This window comes from Fusarium solani (assembly GCF_023522795.1).
Source record: "Fusarium solani strain SB1 chromosome Unknown bctg00000005, whole genome shotgun sequence".
Taxonomy (NCBI): domain Eukaryota; kingdom Fungi; phylum Ascomycota; class Sordariomycetes; order Hypocreales; family Nectriaceae; genus Fusarium; species Fusarium solani.
In genome coordinates, this window is record NW_027072153.1 from 3,157,527 (window position 1) to 3,174,214 (window position 16,688).

General features: G+C 50.7%; 7 protein-coding genes across 7 annotated transcripts; 2 read left to right on the forward strand and 5 right to left on the reverse strand.

The window, feature by feature from the left end:
- Positions 1 to 369: 369 nt before the first annotated feature.
- On the reverse strand, positions 370 to 1,266 carry MRS44_009462 (uncharacterized protein; the record flags this gene model as incomplete). Its single annotated transcript, XM_065621299.1, has 1 exon — positions 370 to 1,266. The coding sequence occupies one exon, from the start codon at positions 1,264 to 1,266 to the stop codon at positions 370 to 372; it is 897 nt and encodes a 298-aa protein (XP_065477371.1).
- A 927-nt stretch (positions 1,267 to 2,193) lies between these two features.
- MRS44_009463 (uncharacterized protein) lies at positions 2,194 to 3,033 on the reverse strand (the record flags this gene model as incomplete). Its single annotated transcript, XM_046277732.2, has 1 exon — positions 2,194 to 3,033. One exon carries the CDS (start codon positions 3,031 to 3,033, stop codon positions 2,194 to 2,196), a length of 840 nt encoding a protein of 279 aa, XP_046125313.1.
- A 1,239-nt stretch (positions 3,034 to 4,272) lies between these two features.
- On the forward strand, positions 4,273 to 4,830 carry MRS44_009464 (uncharacterized protein; the record flags this gene model as incomplete). The annotated part of the gene is made up of 1 exon (XM_046277731.2): positions 4,273 to 4,830. The coding sequence occupies one exon, from the start codon at positions 4,273 to 4,275 to the stop codon at positions 4,828 to 4,830; it is 558 nt and encodes a 185-aa protein (XP_046125312.1).
- A 1,073-nt stretch (positions 4,831 to 5,903) lies between these two features.
- MRS44_009465 (uncharacterized protein) lies at positions 5,904 to 6,585 on the forward strand (the record flags this gene model as incomplete). The annotated part of the gene is made up of 2 exons (XM_046267888.2): positions 5,904 to 6,313; positions 6,369 to 6,585. The coding sequence occupies 2 exons, from the start codon at positions 5,904 to 5,906 to the stop codon at positions 6,583 to 6,585; spliced, it is 627 nt and encodes a 208-aa protein (XP_046125310.2).
- A 1,196-nt stretch (positions 6,586 to 7,781) lies between these two features.
- Positions 7,782 to 8,798, reverse strand: MRS44_009466 (uncharacterized protein; the record flags this gene model as incomplete). The annotated part of the gene is made up of 1 exon (XM_046280351.2): positions 7,782 to 8,798. The coding sequence occupies one exon, from the start codon at positions 8,796 to 8,798 to the stop codon at positions 7,782 to 7,784; it is 1,017 nt and encodes a 338-aa protein (XP_046125309.2).
- Positions 8,799 to 9,513: 715 nt separating this feature from the next.
- On the reverse strand, positions 9,514 to 10,880 carry MRS44_009467 (uncharacterized protein; the record flags this gene model as incomplete). Its single annotated transcript, XM_065621300.1, has 4 exons — positions 9,514 to 10,024; positions 10,072 to 10,445; positions 10,495 to 10,526; positions 10,628 to 10,880. 4 exons carry the CDS (start codon positions 10,878 to 10,880, stop codon positions 9,514 to 9,516), a joined length of 1,170 nt encoding a protein of 389 aa, XP_065477372.1.
- A 1,525-nt stretch (positions 10,881 to 12,405) lies between these two features.
- On the reverse strand, positions 12,406 to 14,544 carry MRS44_009468 (uncharacterized protein; the record flags this gene model as incomplete). The annotated part of the gene is made up of 3 exons (XM_046267887.2): positions 12,406 to 13,250; positions 13,314 to 13,570; positions 13,658 to 14,544. The coding sequence occupies 3 exons, from the start codon at positions 14,542 to 14,544 to the stop codon at positions 12,406 to 12,408; spliced, it is 1,989 nt and encodes a 662-aa protein (XP_046125307.1).
- Positions 14,545 to 16,688: the final 2,144 nt, after the last annotated feature.

Sequence of the window (16,688 nt, forward strand, 5' to 3'; positions counted from 1 at the left end):
GCTCACATCGATTCACGTTAACAAGCCAATTTACGGACAATTTGAAAGTGCGAGAAGTCCGTTATTCCCACCCAAGTCGTCACAGACCCATTTGTCAGCTTCAGCGTCTGACCGGAGGCTTCGTCCGAATCTCGACCGAAAGAGCTTGATAAGCGTAAGAACTAGGAACTTGAGAAGAGGAATACATAAGATTGTAAAAGATATGAGATCAGGGTTTAGTAAGTACCGTTGCTTTCGTTTGTTCATGTGGTTGTTGAGGTGAAACAAACAATCTCAGTCCTTCAATTCTATACATGATAGGCTTGTTAGTGAGAGGCTATGTACAAAGGAAAACATGAGGATCTATCTGAAAAGAAAAAGTCTGGAAATCTATCGAGATTCTAGCAAAACTTCATCCTTCATAAAGTCTGCCCGCTTGGCCTGCTTCATAAGCCTGCCAGGGTGCAAGACGATAATAATCACGGTAATACCCAGCATGAAGCATCCATCAAATATGTAGAGGAAAGCTTCGTTGGACAACAAGGGGCCATCACCACCCTGATTGTACTCGACGATGCGGACAATGTTTCGGATCAGGAACAGCCCGCTCGTGCAGTACAAGCCAACGAGATAGCGACGGTAGGACAAGACTCCTGCGAGACAGTGACTCGTGGGGCATGACTTTACTCTGACCTGCAGAACGAGGATGCAGAGAAGGAACAAGGCAAAGGCGGCGATTTGGAGAATAAGACCGCAGATGATGATGGTCTTGCCTCGCTTTGCTTCATCGGGAACTTCGCTTCCGGACATGATGGCGCCAGCGGCCTGTGTTACGAAACATGCCAGATCGACCAGCACAAAGAACTTCGTTATCCATCGGAGGCTAATGAGAGACAGTTCCTCTGCTCGGAGTGCTCGTGTAATTCGGCTGAGAGACATGTACAGCGTTGCGGCGAGGAATGGCGGGGCGACGAGCATGAGTAGATTCTGCAAGAGGAAGGGAAGCGTTTGTCGAAGGTTGTCGTGAGATCGCGATCGAAACCAATAAGCGGCGCATTCCACTGAGTGGGTTAGCTGATGTAAAATGCTCCTGGGAGGCTGCTTACTGCCAGATCCTATGATCATTGGGATGGGGAATGCCGCTCGGTAGGGGAACATTAGGACGAAATGAGTCGTAGCCGCTATTCCGAAGAGGGCCAGGAAAGCGTATGCTGGTGGCTGAGCGGGATTGTAGGAATATAGATCGAAAGGAGCATAGCCTTTGGGTGTGTCTGTGCTGTTGGACATGATTGTGGTTGCTGTGATGTAATGCCGGCTTGCCGATGTGAGTGGTTTGACGAAAGGTGGTGATAAGAGTGACAAAAACACCAAGGGCGGTGGAGTGTTGTAAATGTCGTTTAGATTGGAAGGGCTTCGAGAGCGAAAATGAAGGGAAGTGCTTGGGCTTTTAACTATTCGATCCTTATCCATCTTGACCTTGTCGCGAGCACCAGCCAACCAAGGTCCAACAGATAGCGCCGACCGGATCTTTTGACGCGTCATGAGTGGAATCGAAAGGTGGAACTAGATTCAGATTGCTTGGATGTGTGGATTTTCGCATTGGTTTTCGTACTCTTCATACGAAGAAGGGTTTTTCGCTTGGGAATACGTAAAAAGGGGTCCTCGTCGCGACTAGCAATTTAGACCCGCCTTTTTGTCTATTTTCGGATAGCAAATGGCGAGAATGACGGAATGGAGTCTTTTGGTTTGATGGTGACAGGCATAGGTGGGCCAAAGACGGGGATGCTGAGGCTGCTTTCTTATGTTTTTCGGAACTCGGATTTCAAGTCAAGGTGCTTCTGGAAATGACGGCAGAACTTGAAGGCGGAGATGAGGCTTGATCTGACATGGAGCTAATGGGTAGATCTAAACATGCTTGTTCTGGTTGGTGCCATCATTCCAAGAATAGATGAAACGTTGGGTTTTGTCCACCATGACTCGACACAACGTCTCACACTAGTAATGGAATCTTAACCGTCACTTGCAAGAAAATTCCGAGCTTATGGTTAGAAGTAGATTTCTTGAGGTCCCTAACATTTTCTTCCGACAAAGAGTGACTACCTATCGTAAGCTTCAAGAACGAGGTAGCACAGGTCAATGAAGCATTGCTGGTGAATGTCGTATTATTGAGTAGAGATTGGTCTCGTCAAACAGCCTGAAATAGGAACTTCCTCGTCAAATTTTTGATTCTTCAAAGGCACCGTGCCGGCCAGCTCCTCCGCTGAACCTCGCAGCACCTCTTATACTCTCCGTCGTAATCACCTTGACACCATTCCGGAACTCGTTACCCAACGCATCCTCGAAAGAAGAAGCATTGTAGGCAGAGTAGTAGCAATTGGCGCGGTCGACATTCATGCACTCTTGTGGAAACGCCAGCAGCTGCTGCGCAATCTTTGTCGCCTCGGCGAGAGCTTGGCCCTTGGGCACCACGCGGTTGGCGAGGCCCATATGCAGAGCTTCTTGGGCGCCGACTCCCCGGCCGGTGAGGATCATATCTAGAGCGCGGCCGAGACCGACAATGGCCTGGAGACGGACTGTGCCGCCATCGATGAGAGGGACGCCGAATCTCCTGCAAAAGACGCCAAAGACTGCATCTTCCTCTGCGACGCGTATATCGCCGATGAGGGATAGCTCGAGACCCCCTGCGACGGCGTAGCCTGAAACAGCACTGATGACGGGCTTCTTGACCTGCATCCTCGAGGGACCGATGGGACCTATGTTGCGGCCTTGGACTTCATGCTTGGCGTCGATGATGGGACCCTTGTACTCGTGGTCGCCGGGGCTGAACTTGGCTACCTCGTGGAGGTCAAAGCCGGCGCAAAAGTTGCCGTTTGCACCGTAGAAAACACAAACTTTTTGAGACGGGTCGTCTTCAAAGGCGAGGAATGCTTCTGTGAGCTTTCTGCCTGTTGGTCCGTCGATGGCATTTCTCTTGTGGTGGCGGTTGATTGTTATGGTTGTGATACCTTCTGGGGTCTTGGTCACTTGGACGGCCTGGGGTTCTGCGTCTGTCATTTTGTGTGTAGATGTGAGCTTTGGAGGGTGGTTGATGGGATGCGGTGAAGGATTGAGTTGAGTTCAATAAGGGAACCGCGTTTATATATGTGATTCTCTTTAATAAGATGTGAGCTATCACTAATGTGGTATGTAGCCGAGGTCGGACACGGTTGGTGTTAATCTTCAAGTTGGTGTAGTCATGTGGCATGTGTTGACAACACAAAATGTCTTGGTACGCAGGCCAAGAATCACGTCAGGCATTGTCTGGTTGCCTCTTCCTCGGTACTTTAAGCATTAAGCGGTATCGGACTGGAGTCATAAAAATTGTAGAGGATGGATTAATAATGCAGTATATGAAGCATTGGGCAGATGTTGGTGATATACTTCTGTTTTGATGCCACATATTGGGGGCATTTAACTGCTACATTTCAGCTTGCACACTTGACAGACGACACATCTAGTAACAGCAATTCATGTAACTCTTGCTTATATCTTCTTGATAATGAATACATGTCTTCATGGTGAGGCACTTATACCCCGCGCCGGGAGGTTCGGCCGGTTATGCTCGGATACGACGGGTAGATCGGACCTGGCTCACCATGTCCCAAAGCGGAAGATGCATGATTGCTTGGCAGTCCTTATTTCTACTACAACGAGCCCACGAGGCAAGCTTGTTTGGATGAAAGTGTGGGGAATGGTGCCGGGCTCCAGGGATTGGTCTGGGGAAGTGATGTGTCTCGAGGCTTTGACTGGAAGCCGCTGGCCAACATCGCCCACTGCCCACGCACACCAATGGGCTCTTGTTCATTTTATGTCGAGTATTGATATCTCTCTTGACCGAACCTACAACCTTTGAGCCCCGAGGCTTTGTGCAATTCATTGGCTTGGTTTGTGATGTTTGGTCAATCTTCCAGGTGCTTGTCCAACTTGGCAGCAAGCACACAATCCTTCCTCTCGACTCTCACATCTTCGTCCATCTGCCCCCCAATCAAATTCGCTTCCGTATTTCAAGAGCAAACACTCAATTCTGCCTTGTATCCGTAGGGCTGACTTCAGCTGAGGTCGGGTGCAATCAGCTCCGCGCCACTGTTTGATTTCGCCGGTGACTCACTGTCAAACGAAGCCATCGCGACGGATAAAAAGCCTTGGCTCATCACTTCTTCTCCTCTCTTCTACACCATCACGCATCAAACTCAACTTAAGCTTTCTGTCTATATGAGAAACATCTAAATCAACTGCAATAATACCCACCTCAAGATGGCAACTCCCGCCTTTGCCCTTGAGCACACACCGCTCAATTCGATCCGCACCATCCCCTCCGATACCTACCTCCTCCACGCCACCAACTGCCTCGCTCAATGGGGAGCCGGAATCGCAGCTGAGCTCGCCACCGTATTCCCCGCCGCATGCAGGGTGTACAAGAGGTTCTGCAACAACGCCAAAACCAACCCGTCGGAGCGATGGCCGCCTCGAAGCCTCGCCGGGCGCTGCCTCATCATCCCTCCTCAGCCGTCGGACGTGGCTGCAGGCGCCCCGAGCGTGCACATCATCTGCCTTTTCACAAGCTACGGCTATGGAAGACCGAGTGCGGCGACTGGAAAGCCAGGGAGGGACAACGTGGGAAGGATCCTGGCGCAGACTGAGAGTGCTCTCAAGGACCTGCGAGCGCAACTTCCCGCCGAGGCTGGAACAATCATTTATTCACCGAAATTCAACTCTGGCGCTTTCTGTGTCCCGTGGGAGAACACGGTTGAAGTGATTGAGAAGGAGTTTATGGACTGGGATGGAAGCTGGCTTATTATGGCGCCGCCATGAATTCGGGATATTTCAGTATTGGATGGTCTTATCATGGCCAAAAGAACAATTTCACAGCCTGTAGATATGAGAATATGAAACGTCATGATATTACGAGGTTGCCCTGGCATGTTTCAGATCGGTGACAAGGATAATTGACCTAACCTCTTGCATTCACCGCTCAAGCCACCTCTCATGATTCTTCATTTTGACGTCTGCACCATTCCTTTGTCTCAGCTCCATTCCTGGACTGACCACCCAAGCCACTTAGTTCACGTCGTCTAAACCCTCGATATTTAAGCCTCTTGCATTGTCGCGACATTTGCACCCGCTTCGGCTGTGATTCACGGCCAAGCTCCGAGCATGCCATTCGACGCTCAGCAACAATGTCTCTTGATCACGCGTCTTCCACGTGAGCTCCGAGATGCCATATACCTTGAAATTTGGCGCCCGTACGGCCTTCGGCAACACATATTTTGGCATGGCCACCCTGCTGATCCAGCAAACTGGCACTACTGTCGGTGGCAATGCACCACAGACTTTGATGTCATAGATAAGCTGCAAGAGAATCTCGAGCTCCTGCGAATACAGCAGAATATCCCGTTTGGAGAACCCATACGCAGTAGGAACTACGAGATGCGGCTCGTTTCACCGTGGCTTAATCACTGGGCATGTGGTGAGCTTTGTGAAAGGGTTTACGGGGAGACTGTCATACAAGGCACTTCCACTGGGCGATACCACTGTTGGAAAGATACTCAGCGCTCTTTTATCAACAAGATGGCCAGAAGCCCGTATATGCCCATGCTCCTTGCCTGTAAACTCATGTGTGTATGGACGTATTGAGTTGGAAAAAGCTGGTCACTGACTTTCAATCCAGATCTGAAGAGTGTCTCAAGTCCATATACGAGTCAATAACTTTCGTATTCACCGACCTGCATAGCTGGCAATCTTTCATCGGCTTCTGCGACCAGGATGCTCGGATGAAGAACTGGCCTAAAGTCGACCTTCAACCACATGCGTTCCCAAAGTATTGCAAACACTTGGAATTGTCAATGACTCCATTCTTTCCTTGTTTGATCACTTGTTCATCACCAATGCGAGCCCCTCAACCAGACCGCCCACATGATCCATATAACTTCCACTGGTTACGGCTCGGCAATTTTCAGAATCTTCAGAGCATCAAGATTTGGGTGACAGCTCGCTCAACAAAGGTTTTAAGGGGACCTGATGGAAGGGTTACTTACCCGAACTTTAAAAGGATCACCGATCTTGACATGGACGAGCTGAGACAAGTCTTGTCTTGCTTTGCTGGCGTCAATGAGTTTGTTATCAGTACTCCTTTGAGCAACGACATTGGGCCAGAGGACGGAATAGTGGAAGGCGTCACTATACGGCCACACCACAGAGTATGGAAAAGAGGGACCGGGGACTTCTTCCATCCTCGCCTTTCTCCCAACTTTGGGAGAGGAGGCCTCAGTGGTCTTATTTATACGAGTATAGTCAGGTATGAAATCACGGCCCTTTATCTCGGATTCAGTTTCTTACACACTGCACGGTAGACAAATCTTGCTTCCTCTGGACTTTGACTACGTTGCTGTCGATACTTTTCCACCCTCCCGGTCCGAGCTGCTTGATCCTATGGATGATCCGGCTCCTGGGGTAGCTTTGATCAACGGCCCTCCATCCCCTGTTATCAGACGTCGCAGAAGGTTCCTCCGGTCCATTGTCAAGATGTTGCGAAAGATGAAGCCATGCCGGAAAAGACGCAACCGATGATGCCAAATGCGATACCGAGTCAACCGCCGAACAATCCTCAGCTTAACCTCAAGGCTGTGATGAGCCCCATATTGGACCAATGGATACAGTGATACTCAGGCCACCGTTATGGAGGCGGTGGTTCTTTATTACGGCTTATTGCTATTTAAGAAGAATCACATGAGCTAGTTGGACGTTCTGATTGCCCCTTGACTTGAGAGAGCGCTTCCTCCGAGTATCTGAATACTCATCCAACCACCTCTTGTGTCTACTTCGGAAACCCCTTCAAGCTAACTATACCTTGCGGTAAGTAACCCGCCCCCCAAGTATCATGGATCATATACTGATTAGCGTAAAGGCGGGACCTGTGACGAAGGGGCGGACTAAAAGTCCTCTCCACGGTCATCTCGTGGGCACGGCAAAGAGTGCAGGGTCGATCCCCATGGGGACAATGAAGCCTCCTTCCGGTTGGCAAGCTTCATTGTAGGAATCATCATCGAGGTCCAGCTCGGATGGTCGAATCTATCGCCGCTAGGAAAAGCAGCCACTATGACATTCATCTTAGAATCCAGCAGTGCTTTCGATATTTTCATTCTCATCGCATTGCCCCCGATTCTCTTTATCATCGTCAGGTAGCAGGTAGCTGGGTCTCTCTCCTGGATGGATATTACGTACCTGGTTCTCAGGCTTCTGGGACACACGTGGCTGCAATCTTGTATGGTCTGGCTTCTCGGCGAGTTGACGAGGCCAATGATGTATAAAATGTGGTTGAACCCTTTTAAACCGCAGTGGCCCGAAGATGCAACCTAAAGCTGGAGGCCGTGTTTATGGATTGGAATCAAAGGGTATACGGTCGTGAAGCGTTTATATGAGTTTGGGTACTCATACTAGTTTGAGTGGTGTAGTAAACGACCTGTGTTGAGTATCACTCTCGACTCCCCTTGGGAGGAGAATTTATTTATTGCAACAGTAACTTTTGATAGTCTGTAGCAATGCATATGTCATCTCATACAAACTTGAAATTAGCCAATGTCTAATATCTGGGCGACACGAGCGAGAATAGGAGGAAAGGAATGGGATAAAGTATCTTGTGTTGAGTATCGAGGTCATGTTTTGCGTATGACCTCTGAACGGATTATCATTATTAGAGTACAGGTTCATTGCGAAATTAAAGAGGTAAGGTAAGATCTTTCTCTTCCATGGAGAAACGGCGTGCTTCAAAAGGCCTTCAACGCTCTCAGTCTCGCATCCAGAGCCTTCTTGACAATGGTTGCCTCACTTGCCACTTCATATACATGTGGCAGGCCGGGCCACAAGTGAAGTTCGACCTCGATATCCTCGGCGGCAATGCGGCTGGCATAAGAGAGATCCTCAGCACGGAAAAGATCCAGGCCTCCTACTTCGACGTATGTGGATGGCAGATCTCGCAGATCTTTGGCGCGGCCGGGTGCTGCGTAGATGGAGACGTCGGCATCCTCTTTCCCAGCCTCGTCGCCCAGAATAGCAGCCCATGCTTGTTTATTGTCCCCACTCTTCCAGATGAGGAACGGCTCGAGAGGTGATCCTTTGGGTAGCTTGGTTCGATCGTCGAGCATGGGATATACAAGAATCTGCTTGGCCAGAGGCGGGCTGAGGCCCTTGTCGCGTGCCATTAGCGCTGCGCCAGCTGCAAGCCCGCCACCAGCCGAGTCGCCCATAACGGCAATCCGTTTGGGATCAATGTTAAATTCGGCGGCGTGGCTTGAGATATACTTCAAGCCAGCAAATACATCGTCGACGGCAGCGGGGGCTGGATCTTCCGGAGCGAGACGGTAGTCGACTGCGAAGAAAGTGATGCCTGTATCGGCGACATAGCGAGCAATCTGGGGGGCGTAGACGTCCACGCTGCAGGATATGCCACCTCCGCCGTGGGCAAAAACGACGGCAGGTCCAGGCTTGGAAGCGTCCGTGATTTCCTTGCTGGTGAAGCGGTAGAGGCTGACGGTGGTGTTGTCGAGGCTTTTGTACTGGAACTTGGTCTCGGTGATGCCTGCAGGAGTCGGTAGCATGTGGATGATGTTGTACAGAGCAGCCTCGGTGAAGTTTCGCAGCTCAAACACGTCTGCGAACGTGTCGGGCCGTTCCGTTGGCGGAAGGGCCGAGACGGCCGCGAGGTATTCGGGGTCGTAGCCCAGGGCGGCTGCCATACTAGACAAGCCGAGCACTTGAAACAAAACAACGGGTTGGAATCTCATGGTGAAGGATATCCGTAGCCGGTAGGTAAGGGGAGAGAGTATGTAGGTTTGGTGTGTCCGTGCAAGAGTAACTATTCCTCGACACGAGAAGACACCTTGGCCTTTTTGAACATGTCTCAGTTTGATTGAGGCAACGCCAAGTCAGTTCATTCATACCGACGGGATCATGAAAGCCCTGCGGTACAACTAACTGTATACGGATGTTCGGTATCCCGCTCTCCCTGCCACCCTTGCTTATAAAATGGCGTGGGCCCTTGTCTCTGGGCAAACCTTAACTTTATCAATGTACGAATAGGAAGGTGACTACTCAGATATAGGTCTAGGTTCGTATGCAGGCGATCGGAAATGGGATCAATTGGCTCTCGGTTTGTCATGCGAGCGGGCTCTGATCTTAAAGCACGTGTACGAAGGGAAGAAGCCGAATATCCTATCTCGTCTTGGTGTTGGTGGGAATGTGAATTGCTCACTACTGCGTTCATAGTATCGGACCGACTGCATCCAGCTCAGAGCGGAAGTGCTGGCTTTCCAGACTGACTCGAAACTGGTCGTATTCCTTGTCTACCACAAGCCGAATAAACTCAGTCTCTTCGGAGGAACCGCTTTAGCGACTTCTACGCCAGAACAGACGTACGATTCCGACGGGGAACCGGCGTCATGGTGTATCGAAGCCAACTTTAACAGAAATTTTAAATTATTGTTCACAGCACTACAAAGTTTAGAGGCTCCTCTCCCGGTCCATCTTTGCAACGGTCTGAAAGGTCTCGGTCTTGACCTTGATGCCTCGAATAGGCACATTTCGGACTGAACCTGGCTCAACAGCTGCAGCGTTGATAACATCAACCGGCCACATAGCCACCAAGTCTTCATCTGACCTGTGTCTACTATAACCAATCCCGTCGCTGCTATACTGCCGCTGCATCTCGAAAGTTCCATTGTTGTCGTGAAATAGCCGGTCAGCACCACGACTTGCAGACTTGGATGACTTCCCCGGGGTAGAATGAATCCTGCTTCCATGACCCCCTCTATAACCCCCACTGGATCTTGTAAACTTGGAGGCTAGACCTGGGAAGTAGCGGACGACGAAGGGCCGCAGTGTTGGGAGACAGGCACAAATTAGGGCCGATGTGAGCTCAGCCATCGACCACAAGTTGGACTCTACATGTTTCCACGTAAAGTCCTCAAATTCTTGGAGATACTCTATGCGAATGGCGGAGAGAATCACCGTGCTAGTGCAATCAGCAATGGTACTCGAGATAAAGGGGGAGATACGTACAAGAAGCCTAGACTGAAGATGCCAGCGAGGATGAACTTCTGAGTACGAGGTAGCCTCAGGCTTCTAATGGCGGGTATCGGCAACAAAAACACCATGACGTCCGTCGCAATGTTTCCGGCCGCGTTGATGTACCACTGTGGCTGATTCGGGATGCATTTCGCGTCCACCGTCTTGTCCCAGAACCCGTGGATTGGCTGACATACGAATATGCCAAGAAGAACCTGGGATAGGGCCCAGCTGCCGACAATGGCGATGGCAGCCTGGTAGACCTTCTTCATTCCCTGGATAGCTAGTAGTCGGTAGTAATGGAGGAGAAAAGTCAACTTGATGAATAGGAGGGAAGCCGCGTAGAGCACCACGGCGACGTAAAAGTGCTTTATTTCGGTCAGTGTCAAGAATTGGAGACAGAATACCAATTCTCACCTTCAAATAGAGGGAGGCGGTCTTGAGAATGTCTGGAGAAACATGTTTTCCGAGGCCATAGTGGGTTTCTGGTTTCAACCTGATCAGCCACTTGCTTCAACGCCAGGAGACAGTGATCATAGATAGAACATACGTAGAATTATGGCTATTCCGCAGCCAATAACCACCAACTGTTGGATATCCGAGTTAGCTTCTGCCTGGTATAGTTTGAAGAAAGGCTCATGCACCAGAGAAATGAGAGCGAGAAAGTCGTCTGCTCCGAGCTGATTAAGGATGACATATCGAGTCCACAAGCGGAGCACAACAACCACCGTCGTGATGATCAGCAGCATCACAACAACACCGATCAAGGTGGCTGATCTGTCTTGCACTGAACCGGATTCCATGTTGGTAGGCCTGCTGGACGGCATATGGCCATGCCTGGGTAGAGGGCTGATTCTTAATCACTTCAGACTGTGGAGGTACTTGTAGCAGTCTCAGGTCGGCTATCGGCTTGAAGCATCGACTGACCAACCGTAAGACTACGTGATTGCTCGTGCGCATATCCACATGCCTTTCGGCGAACCTGAACCCTAAATGTGTGACCGAGGCTGGCATTCCCGCGTACCCCCGGTTGTGGCGAACCCGCATGCATAAGATAGGCGACTATCTTGGGTGGGTACGGGGAAACCGAGTAGCAGCTTATAACTGACAGGTAAGAATGCAACGCCGACGGCTATCCGATATTATCTGACGTGTTTGCTCTTCGTGTCTTCCTTTCATCTTGCCTTGGGCTGACCGGAAGAAGAAGGTCTTGTTTATCAACGGCTTCTTGATCAGCCCATTGTCTACTGGAATTTCATGCCTCCTGTTAACTCGAGCTATTGACAGCTGAAATTGAACCCTTGACGCCACGATGAGTCTCTCTTACATGATTGGTGCCAAAACTCTGAGTCGGCCCATACATTAGAGTTTCTCTGAAGACACTTTTGAAACCGAGCGTTGAAACCCCTGTCACCGTGCTCACCTCAGGTCACTCTTGGCCATCCCTGCGTGTTTAAACATGGCACGTGGAGTCCGAGCCCTCGACTAGGACACAAGCCCGATGGGTACACCCGTCTTTGGCTGGCAGATCTGCTTTTATCTCCGGCATGTCCGTCTTGGCTCCCGCTTTGATCCCTCCGGCGTTCTCCCGCAAACCCCTGAGGGGTTCGCCAAAGTGCGGGAATAGGAAGGAGAGAGTATAAAGGCTTTATGCCAATCGGATGAACCTGAAACCTTGCTGTTTGGGTCAACTACCGTGACCCTTCTCCCTGCACCGTGAACCTTGTATATCTCTCGCTCTGTCGGCCTTACGGTGAACCCGAACCCTGGTGGCAAGATTTGGTCCAGGAGCACGATTCTCGCTGTTTTTGGGAATAGCCAAGGACTTATGTACGTCTAAATCGAGAAGGAAGAGAGCTGCCACTTTCTGTTCCTGCATATCATAGCTGGCCGTGATGACAAATGACTCCGTTTAGAGTTTATAAAGACCCTGCAGGTAGCTATGCCAACCCACAATTCATTGCATGGCGCAGGCGGATGTTGCTAGAATCAGCAACTTCCAAGACCGAGCATTACGTACTGTCATGCGAACGCTCCGATTCCACAATGAGGTCATCGCCTCTCCCTCTCTTTGCGGGGATTGTAAATACCCACTACGGCGGTTACTTTGGGCCTCCTCCCGCCTCCTCCCTTCCGTACCTATGAGACACAATGCACCTACGATTAGGCTTTAGCTCACGTCTATATCCGAGCGACATACTTTTACTCCAATCTATGATATGGTAAAACATTCTATTAAGTTCCCATGCAACAGTATGCAAGGCCATTGTACCTGTCTTAGGCCGTTATTCGTTATAGTGGCGCTCATAGTCGGAGCGTGCCGTGGGATCACTGCGAAAGGTTTGGGGTATTGGCCGCCGGATCGCAATAACCACCTCCTGAGATGAAATAATCATTCCCCGTACCATTCAGCTGCGAGTTCGAGCTGGAAACTCCAGGGTGGGGGTTCCCGCTTATCACCGGTTGCCCATAGTCGACGGGAGGCTCCATCTGACGCTGGTAATACTGCTCGACGACCAGGCCAGCTGGAACGGGGATTGCCCAGTTTTGGGGACCGAAGTATCCATCACCTATCTTTCCTTTCAAGATGATCTCAAATATAGGTGTTTCGACAGGGAAAAATATCATCATCTGGGCCTTTGGCGACGTTATTGTCGCTTGTGGAACAGTTGTGGGGGTGTCGAAAAGTTGTCCCTGCAAGGTACCAGCGGGTAACTCGGGCTGAGTATCTCCCGCCATTCTAGAAATAATGTCGAGATATTGGTCTGCATCTGTGTCCGTAATGGAAATATCATCAGCAATCCCAGCGAGTTGTGGTGCTGTGATCGTTGATGTAGGTGGGCCCTGAATGGTGTCTGGGACATGATCATGAATTGATGTCGCAGGTGTGGTGGTAGATCGGGTGTCTTCTGTTAGAGGGTGGAGGTGGTCGGAGTTAGGCTGGACCAAGGGTAGATTGTTCGCCCGCTGGGATAGTTCCGTGCTTGTGTTGAGGAGTGTGGCAATAGTGACGGCTATAATGTCCTTGGCCTCCTCTTGGGAGGGTCTGTACCCCTCAGCAGAGACAACTTGCCCATTTTTAAATGCTCGGTTAGCCTTCTCCTTGAAGACGGATTCGAGCATGTGGCGGGCCGTATCAATCAGTGGGTGTCCATCGACAGAGTCTTCGTAAACTAGAATCACTCTATTAGACACCATTCCATTGTGCTTGACTGTGTCCCTGAGCGGATACTCACAAGGTGACGTTGGCATGGGCTGATTGGGAAAGATGAGTTTCCAGATTTCTTGATAGAAAGACCCTTCGTTCCGCATCCAATCACCACTTCCACGTGTGTAGCGCTTGGACTGAGCACTGTCAAAGATACCCACGACCCTGTTCCACAAGTCTTCGTCCATGGAATAGTCGGGGTTGTGGTTTGAAGCCATACCCGGAGACCCAGCCTGAGAGTTTGGGCTCGCTCGAGTTCTGACGTGCACCTCCTTCAGGTGTCTCCTGTTACGAGTGTTAGTGGGTCCCGTTTGACGATGCAAGCCCCTTTTCGCTTCATTTCGCTTTCCCGGTGCTGCTTGCTTGACTTACTTGAGTCCGCTTCGTGTTTTTATGTGTCCGGGTGGCTGACATGACTTGAACTTGTGCTGGGGGCTCATGATGTGGTAGACTCGGTAGAAGGGACATAGGTATAGAAAGTCACTCGTCTTCGACTTCTTGTTCTGATGATGACCACCGGCGGATCCACCTCCAGAGCTATCGTCGGGACGTTTGCCTGGGTCTTGCCGATTCCCGCCCGGTGGGGTCTTTCGTTTATTTGATGCGCCCGATGAAGGGGTTGGTTTGTTAGTTGCAGGGGTGACGGCACCAGACGCCTGTCCCGAGTCGGCATGGTGTCGAATAGTACTATCACCACCACCGAGAGAGGTGAGAGTATTGAAGCTTGGGTTAAACAAGATGTTTCGATCCTCCGAGTGTATATCTTGTACCGTACGAATGAGGCGCTCAGCATAATCGGGATTGTTGAAGAGTATTTCTCGAAATGAGGCATTCAGGCGACGCTCTGGCTGGAGCTGCGGGGCCGGCTCCGGGGAGTAAGCCTCGGGGCTCTTCCTCGGCCGAGAAGATAGGTTCGCGAACCACGTGCCCGTGCCCACAAGAAGCGCAGTGGAATTACGGGTTTTCGCAGTGAGAGATGCAGGATCTGACAGGCCTAGGGGCGGAGGCACTGGCACGCGGCGTGTAGAACCATTGCTGGTGCAGTAGGATGTAGTGGTGCTACCCGAGAGCAGAGGTGAGTCAGGATGTTCAATGGAGGCAGGGCCATGGGCGTGGGGTGCCCCTTGTGTCTCGGAGGATTGCTCAGAATTCCAGGGCGAGCCTGCGTCGTGCAGCCAAGCAACCAGACGGTCACTGGAGGATTTTGAACTCTGGGGAGGTTGCCTTGTGCGCGGACCTTGGACGACCTGGTGCATCATTGTTGATGAAGTGGCGGGACAATGAGATAAACGAGATCAAGAAGAGTCTAGAGAGGAGGGAGAGGGCGGGCGGCATTTTTGTGGCTGCCCCTTGTCGATCGAACGTGGCTTGCTTTCTCGACGGCCGTGGAGTTGGGTCCTCTGGGCTGAACGGCTGGGCACTGTCCTGAGTCTGTCTTGCGTCTCGAATATCAGGCTGGCCAGTGTAACTGGAGACCTGGAGAGTAATTTGACTGACGTTCAAGCTCTGAAGGATAACCCGAAACGTGTTCTTGATGGGGTTCTATCTTCTGAGGTGCGTCTCTGTCCGGAATGTCAATAGGTAGCTAAAATCACCCGAGGTTGAGAAGCGGAAAGTGGCCTATGGTGGAGGTCAAGGCTTGGGGAGCCAGTGATCTATTCCAGTAAATAGCGTGCTGACACGACCGCAAATTAATTGTATACGAGATATTGGAGTCATTATAAGCAATTGTCCGGCCATTTTAGAAAGCATGCACGCACTCTTAAGGTTATAATCTACGTGCGGCAATCTGTTCCAACGGCCCGGTGAATGGAACGGCTCCGACCGCGGCCCCCCGCCATCAACTGCACAACGGTGCAGATAAGCGAGCCGACAGGGGCCCTTCAACGTTGTCAAGGCGGGCAGCTTGGCCATGTACCAGAAGAGAACGAGGGTCACAATTATATCATGCACACTAAACTTCAACAAACGTCTTTTGTGGCGAGTAGAAGTCTACGGCGGCCGATTAGTGGGCAACCCCATGGCCGGTTTACTCTACAGTTGCTTAATACAGCTCAGCCACTCGTTGCATGTAGCCAAGCTGCTCGCCTACCGTCGACAACATCTCTCCGTCGGCCCAGACAGGACTTGACCGAGAAGCTTCTGTACGGAGACGCATTTATTAAATCTCTATTTAAGCTGCCCCGGTGGTTCGCGAACCACGAAACCATCTTGCATTTCACCTCAGACGCCTTCCACACTACCTTGTTCTGACACAATGTACTTCCAAACCCTGATCCCCGCCCCCTCGCAAGCGCAGCGATGCTGCCTCGTCATCATTCGTCCGCCCGGCGGGGTGTGTACGCCAGCATATCATCCCCGTTCCTGCTGGCTGCCTCCCTGCGGATTTCATGCAGCACATTGGCGACTCGTTTGCCTCCAAGGTTGGAAGGGCGCAGAGGTTGTACTACTGGAGTCTCCTTCTGAAGGCTGCCTTGATCTCGGTTGTCGATGTACAGGTGAGCATCTCCTTTGTGATGTACCTGATTGCGTCCAATGCTAACAAATACCCGAGAGTGACATTAACTCTATTGGCACTAATTACGACGTTATTGTGCATGAGAACGGAATCGACGAGACCCTGACTAAGGCTTTGCACAAGCCGGGGTTACTTGACAATGTTCCATCCGAGGCATTCATGGCAAACTACCCTGGCCTGTTCATTCAAGTTGGCCATCGAGAGGTTATTCCACATAAGGCCATTATGATCCATTTCAAATCAGATCCAACTGCGCAAAGAATCGCGGGAATGATGATCTCGGGGCTGTTTACTGGAATCGGCGCCCTGGTCAAGTTACTTTTGTCGTAGCCCAAGACGGAATGTGGTGTGGGATGTGGATGAGGGGAAGTATGAGCGACATGCGTCCGTGTTTTGCGGTACTGAGGTTTAGTGTTGGTATGTGTGGATGACTGTGTTCTCTGTTATTGTAGCCAGTGCTGTATAGACAATTTTTCCAGGTCCTTTACTTAGTGTAGATTACATCAGAGAGCTTGCTACACGGCAAACTCAGGTCTGAGAATCGAAAGATGATTGAGATCTTCTGAGCTAGCTCATATTCCTTTGGTTCCACGGCATCTAATGGCCTTGGGATTATAGCTGCTCCAGGGCTAAATAATACACAATGAGCTCGATGTTAAATAAAAGATGCTATGGCTTCAGACTATTCTTTACAGTCCTCTTGCCCCCTGGTTGTAAAGTAAGGAGATGCTTGTAGAATAATCCCTTGACGAGAATAGGGTTACCTCTGACCTGATCATGCTTACCACAGGGCCAACCTTCTTTGGGGTACCTAGAATGTCGAAGGGCCTATTTTACGCCGCTGACTGTTAAGTGCTCCTTGGTTCGCGACTGGAACCCAATCTG